At 49.0% G+C, this 7037-nt stretch overlaps 1 protein-coding gene across 1 annotated transcript in view; it reads right to left on the bottom strand.

The window, feature by feature from the left end:
* Positions 1-1772: 1772 nt before the first annotated feature.
* The window catches only part of XXYLT1 (xyloside xylosyltransferase 1), a 202059-nt gene continuing 196794 nt past the window's right edge, over positions 1773-7037 (bottom strand). Inside the window, exon 4 of the mRNA XM_066347160.1 lies at positions 1773-4421. Within this exon, the coding sequence (XP_066203257.1) occupies positions 4025-4421 (397 nt within the window). The 3' untranslated portion in view covers positions 1773-4024. The remainder of the gene's footprint in view (positions 4422-7037) is intronic.

Genomic DNA, 7037 nt, shown 5'->3' with positions numbered 1-7037 from the left:
CCTTTGAGGGAGTCCTTACTACCCACCTACAAATAGGGGAAGGGGTGACCTTGCTCATCCGAAATTGCCCAAGTAGTGAAGGCAGAACATGGATTCAAGGCCAGGACTCTGCTTTAGGAGGAAGGTTCTCTCTATCACACCACCACCTTGCTTTTTCAGAGACCTCTGCTGCCCTGCCATACTCTCTCTTCAGCCTCTGGCCTCTAATGTGGAGGTCACCCAGGAGGCCGAGAGGTCTTAGAATGAGCAGAAGTTTGGCCTTTAGTCAGTGACAGCTGTACTTGCTCTCAACCCACAAACTCTTGGCATGCTCTATGTTGGGTGCCCTCTGAGCCAGCGCCCACTCTTTGACTTGATGAGATGCTACTGAAGGGACTGCTGTAGTTTGGTTTTGACACATATACAAGAATAAATCTCATTCACAAGTCCGTGAGTTTTCCAAAGGCCATTATTTGTACACACACAAAATACGATAGCACAAAAGGGTCCTCAGGTTACGACAGAGTTCTGTTCCTACGACAGTGACGTAACCTGAATTTTGTTATAAGTCAAAATATAACCTAGCCTAAGTCACTTATTTTAACACAGTTGTAAAATCATAATCTAGAACATAAACATACAACTAAGCCAAAGAAAAAGGAAAAGGACATAAATATACTGTACTGTACACTGTACTGTAGTAACAGAAAAAAATGACAAAAAACGAGTGTAAGAAAAATTCCTTACCTTTATTCCTGTGGTTGGCGTGCACACCGGAAGGGGCATTGCAAGGTGGGAGAGAGTGACCTACTGGGAGGAGGAAGCTGGAGAGGCAGGAGAACCTGCAGAAGGTGCTGGAGACACTGGGTCAGGTGAGTCAGGATTGCCTGAGGAACATGCAGGAGACGCTGGAGATGATTCTACCTGCACTACAGGTGTTTCATCTCGAGAAGCAGCTGATGTAGAGGGTACAGGATCTGTTGCAGGCCTCTCTGCCTTCTTAAAGAATTGTTCCAGGCTAGTCTGGAAGGTTGATGACTTCTTCTCTTCCACACACGTCTCAATTTTTTTTTTAGTTTTTATAGGAGTGAGGGTCGTAAACTCAAAACGTAGTATGTCGAGACAGTCATAACCCGAGGACCCCCTGTATCAGAAATGAAAGCAGAATCTGGAGATGCTGTTCTTAGGTCACTGTTATTTAGAGAACTAGGGCATCCATCCGTAAGCAAAGTTGAAAACACAGACCTTACTTAGCTGAGATTATGTTTTCTTATTGGTGATGGTAACCACGGCCGACTGTGAGCTGTAAAGTGGCTAGGGTGATACTTACTGATAATTGGGGGAAATGGCTAAAATTTTATAGGATTTATTGTTTATTGTAAAAGTAATTAATATTCACTATGAAAAATATAGATCTAAATACAGGTGAAGATAAAAAGCACTTTAATCCTACTACCGACTTCTGTTCTATTCATACTTATAGGCATATGCAAAGTGTTTAAAATGCAAATTAAACACAGCACAATTAATTATGTTTGCACTGCACCGTCGATAACAGGACCAGCCTTCTAGGGCAGGCTGGAAGCCGCTCTGGTAAAGCGCAGGAGCACGGGGGCTTTGCTGGTCCGACAGGATCCCGCTGAGTCACGTTGTGTTGACCATGGAGTTGTAAGGTCGAGGCCTCTGGTGACAGAGGAGGGTAGTCTCAAAAGTAAATAAGGGGATTTTGTTTGGCTTTTGCCCATTTTGATTAACCAGTTTACTGTTTTCCCTTGCAATAAAAGACACTCACAGCTATAGAAACATTTTAATTATTGAAATTATTGCAGAAAAAATAACTTTGTTATTATGACTCTAAAATGCTCTGGCATCTTATCCACTTTTTTTCCATTGAAATAATTGCTTTTTAAAAAAATATGGCATTTGAATCACATGGTTTTTTAAGAATTTAACTAATAAAATATAGAACAGGCTCTCTCTTTTTATATATACACACATACATATATGTATATACACACACATATATACATATATATACATACACACAATGTGATTTTAAAAATAAAATTAGGAACATACCATACATACACTCTATATTTTCCATTCTTTACTCAACAGCATATTGTAACCCCTCCAATATATTAAATATTGTTCAAAAATATTTTTAATGCCTAAAGTATTCCATTATATGGATGTAACATACATTATTTATCCCTCCCCTATTCAACATTTTAAGCTGTTCCCAATTTTTTTCAATTATAAAAAATGATGTGACAAACAATGACTCTCTATCCACATAGCTCATTACTTTCTTACAATAAATTTAGAATTTTAATTACCTTCATGAGGTATTCGTGAACATTATTGATAGTGTATGTGAATCCCCAGTGCAATGCTTGGGACACAGCAGGCCTCCGATGGCTGAGGCTATAAATAGGAAATCGAGTACGGAAGAGGACAGTCCAATTCTGCCCGAGCTGAGACGAGGAGAGAAATGCGCTCCACTTTGTCAGGGATGATGTGATGGGAAAGTTTGGGGAAGGAGAATGAGAAAGCACGGGTTTTACTGCCAGGAGCAGACGGGCCAGCCAATACCTAGAATAAAACGATTCTCGATTTGAACCCAATGTAACACTCGCACTGTCCTCGTGCCTCCCAGACACGCAGACCTGCTCACTTAGCTTCACGGTGCAGAGACGGAGACCAAAGGCCCCTCATTACACTTGTAACTCGAACCTTCATGTAACGAAAAACTGTGATCACAGCACAAACAACATAAATCACTGTGTCCTCAAAGATTATTTATTAGCTATTCTCACTTGTGATGAAAAGAAATAAAAAAGCAAATGAAATTGAAATAAAATAGGATGAAAATCCAACAACACTTCTTCCCCAAAGACTTCAGCTGGCTTCTACAAAATGGATCACTAGAGCAGCGGTTCTCAACCTGTGGGTCGCGACCCCTGTGTTTTGGTCATTCAACCCCCGCCGGGGTCACGAACCACAGGTTGAGAACCGCTGCACTAGAGGCTTCCTGTTTGCAGCTTACTTACAGGAGAACTCATTAAAAGAAGAAACTTAAAAATATCCTAACTTCTTCTAAGGTTCAGGTTTGAGATGGTGCAATGAGGAAGTCAGCAGGATGACTGTTTTAAACAGAGAGCCCAACGCTTACAAGCCTAAGGCAACAGCCCGGCTGAGCCATGTGGTTACACTTGAGCAAGGCTGGGCTCCTCTTCGGTGAGTCCTCCCAGTCTAGACAATCACTGCATGTCCTTGGGGGTGCCCAACCTCTGTTCTCTGATGACAGACTTGATTGCCCAGCAGTCCCGTCACCTGGAGCTGGCTCGGATGAGTAAGTGATAGAGAGGTTCCGTGACACAGGTGGAAGGTAAGAGCTGTGAAGGCTATGATAATAAGACCAGTTTTGTGACATGAGCCACTATTGGCACTGAAGCCCCCACCCCAAAGAGGTGGCCATCTTTACACCCACAGCAGGCAACGTGAGCATCATGGGAGTGAGCGCAGCCCGGGATATGATGTGAAAGGTTAGCCAACATCGGGATGCTTAAACTCTGGGCCCGCTATTAAAACCCTGGCTTGCGAGCTACAGAAGTTCTGTTTGTTCTTTCTCTCAAAATGGAAGTCTATCAATTTAAAATAAACTTATATTTGGTCCAAGAAAAGCCAGTTCTTAAAAGGATTTTCATTCTTCAGAGGCCGAAGGCAAGGGCATGGTTTTTTTCCTTCCTTCTTTTCAAACACCTGCTTCCCAGACCACTGACAGATGACTCAGTGCTTGGCTTTTACGACACCTGCCCCTGGAGGGAGAAGTCCCCAAGCACCAGTGATGTGTGGGCCAGTCCTCACTGGGGGGCCTCCCGACATTGACCCACGGGGTGGGAGGGCTGCAGCTCCTGATCACCAAGGATGTCCCTGCAGCGCCTCTCCAGGGGCTCAGACAGCACCTGGGGGCCTGCCCCAGAGGCGTCCCCTCCTCTTCCCCCAGGTGCTGAGGCCCGAGGGCACACGGGCGGGAGTGCACCTAGGTCTCCGGGATGGGGGTGTTGCAGTTCCCGTGGTAGATCCTGACGTGGCCCTCGCACCGGAAGTAGGCCTCGAAGACGTCACTGTAGCCGTGGTCCCTCCACCAGGTGCAGAGCTGCCGGTTCCAGGTACAGTCCAGCACGTGGAAGAGCTCGGGGTGCTCCATGCCAATCATGGTGAAGAAGTCCTGGTCCCCGAGGTGGCCGCGGAAGTGGTACTTGTCGGCCAGCTGCTGCACCTGCGCCGGCTCCAGCAGGCGGCTGTAGAGCGGGGACTGGCGCATGGCCTCCAGGCTCAGCAGCATCACCCCGCTGTTGAAGCCAGGGAGCCCCTCGGGGGGCGGGCCCCCAACCCGCGTCTTGGGGTTCTCGTGGCGGAACTGCCAGAACGTGTGCCTAGGAGGGGAAAGAGCAGACTTAGTCCGGTTTGTGGGGGTGACACAGTTTGCCAGCACCACTCCCCTGGGGCGTCACAACCACCCTGGAGGGAGATCCAACTTCAGCCCAGTTTTATGGCGATGAAAACCGAGACAGTCCGAGGCTCAAAATTGGTACCACATCATACGCAAGCGACAGAGCTGGCATCTGCACCCAGGTCTCCTAACTCCGAGCCTCATGTCCTTCCCATCATGCTCTGTTACCACAGGATGACATCATCGCCTTCGCTAATGTCTGCACAGACTGCGGACACAACGCACTGCCCTGAGTCAGCTGCGTAGTCCTCACCACGCCCCTGGGAGTGGGGCTCTGTGAGGAAGTCACATCGCAGCTGAGGAAACTGATGCGCAAGGAGGTTCGGTAACTTGCTCAAAGTCACGCAACTACAAAGCAGCAAAAGCAGGGGCTAAACCCAGGCATCTGGCTTCAGAGTCCACTTCTTAAGATAGTAACAATCCAAGTGAAACTTTCTACCCTCTTGTCTTTGTCTGTGATCGTGAAAGGGAAGGAGAAAGAGAAGGGAGGGGAACAATTCTGAACGGTGATCTGGTCAAGATGTAGCCTGAAATGAAATCGTCTTCTGCTTTAGAACAAGCCTCCCTTATGAAGACACAACGCCTAGCGTTTCTATCAGGTTGGGCAGGGGTTGGAGGCTTGAAATGGTTTAGGACTCGTACCTATGGGTTAGCTGAAAAGCAGCAGCTACTTTAGAGGGATGTTGCAGTTCCCGTGGCAATTGAATTGTCACCTCAATTTCAATTTCCCTCTAGGCAGATTTGGAAATCCAGTCAACACTCACAGTTCATGGGCTGCTAGACCCAGAAAGACCCTTCTAGACAGAGCCAGAAACCTCCCTAGGGGGATATGGTTAGACCACTGGCTATTCTGTTCTCCGACCTGCCTAACATCAAGTCCTGGTGTGCTGCAAGGAGTGGGCTGCAGGAGGGGCAGGGTCCCAGCTCCACATCCCCAGAGACACAGTCTCAGCAGAGGGGTCAGTGAAGGAAGGGGAAAGGACGGAGGGCCCTTTGTCACGGGAAGGGGCAGGAGTGGGACAGTGGAGTGCTCTGCATCAGACTATATCTCCCCAAATTTTACCCGCTTCATCCTTTGCATAGAGAACCCTTAAGGTGAGGAACGCATCCTGGCAAAACCAGCTCTGCTCCCAGCCTGGAAACGCCACCCCTCTGACCTTCCACAGGGATAGTTCCCCCAGCCAGTCACGGGGCAGAAACTGTGTGGGAAAGGAAAAGCAGAGATCTGGCCCCGGTGGGCCACAGTGGCCCACTTTCTGGTTCTAACACAGTTTTCCAAATCTGGGAATGGAGAGACCTTCCCCGAGGTCTCGCGTATCACAAAGGGCACCGAGAGTGTGATCCTGGTGAGGGGGAAGCATTCCTTTCGGCCAGGCTTACATGTGGAACACACAGGTTCATTGTTTGTGCTTTGCCATCATTTGACTAAGAGTGGCACAGGGCTCTGGCGCCTGCCTGGTGATAAAAAAAAACCTTGGCAAAAATAAGCTTCCAAGCCAGCGGAGATGCTGGAGTCTTTCTAGCCACAAAAGCCTGCACTGATGGGATCGCAGAGGGTTGCAACGCAGTCTGGCGATTGTTTGTTCATTTTACCGTATTTCTTCCAAATGGTTAATGTCAACTCTAGGTTGCAAATCAGTTAAAATTCTACCAAACAGACCTGGTCCACCACAGCATGGTAGAGGAGGAACTCTCCAAATAGGGGAGGGGTGTTCCACTGTCAAGAGGCTGGCTTCCCGCCTCGCCTCGGGGCGAGGACAGAAGCTCTCACCAGGAGAGACCAGGGTTGTAAAGACAGCAGTGGAGAGACAGAGCAGTCAGTGCCTGTGCAACTCCTGGGCGCCTCATGTGCCACTGAGCCCACTGCTCCTTCAACCTCCTCCAGGTCTCATCTCCTTCCTTCCCAGAGGACCACGGGGTATGAGGTGTGCGGTCAAGTCAGCCTCCCCTGGGTCTCTGAGGTCGCCCAGAACCAGCACTGCCTGCTTTGCTTTGTCGGCACCTTGCACAGTGCCCAACAGCAGGGCCTCACCAACAGAAACGTGACTGACAAGGAGTGACGGAAGGTTAGTGTGGCCCAGGCTACCAGCCTTCCGTGTGGGCTGGAGTCGGGGGACGTGACTGACAAGGAGTGACGGAAGGTTAGTGTGGCCCAGGCTACCAGCCTTCCATGTGGGCTGTGGAGTCGGGGGCAGGAAGATGTCAGGACACAGAGCTGCAGCTGCAGAGACCTGCTGCCTCACTGAGCATGCAATCCCCCTGCTGGGTCTGTCTGGGGCAGAGAGAAGCAGGGAACCACACGAGGGTGCCCAGATGGTTTAAAAGGGTTCAGAAGGGTGTCTTCTCCCCAGCAAGCTGGGGAGCAGAGAGGCCACTGCAGTTCTGGGCACCTTGACCAACATCAGCAGGGAAGCTCCCCAAATCTTTGCAGCCTACGCAACAGCGACCTGACAGTGAACCTAAAGGACCCAGGAGAGGGGGGGCCAAAGGTGGAGAGAGAAGACAGAACATCCCTCCAGGCGGGGACCACAACGCAGGT

The sequence above is a fragment of the Saccopteryx leptura genome, chromosome 8 (assembly GCF_036850995.1).
Source record: "Saccopteryx leptura isolate mSacLep1 chromosome 8, mSacLep1_pri_phased_curated, whole genome shotgun sequence".
Lineage (NCBI taxonomy): Eukaryota > Metazoa > Chordata > Mammalia > Chiroptera > Emballonuridae > Saccopteryx > Saccopteryx leptura.
The sequence above is the reverse complement of the archived record's forward strand: the minus strand, read 5'-3'. Positions and strand labels throughout refer to the sequence as shown.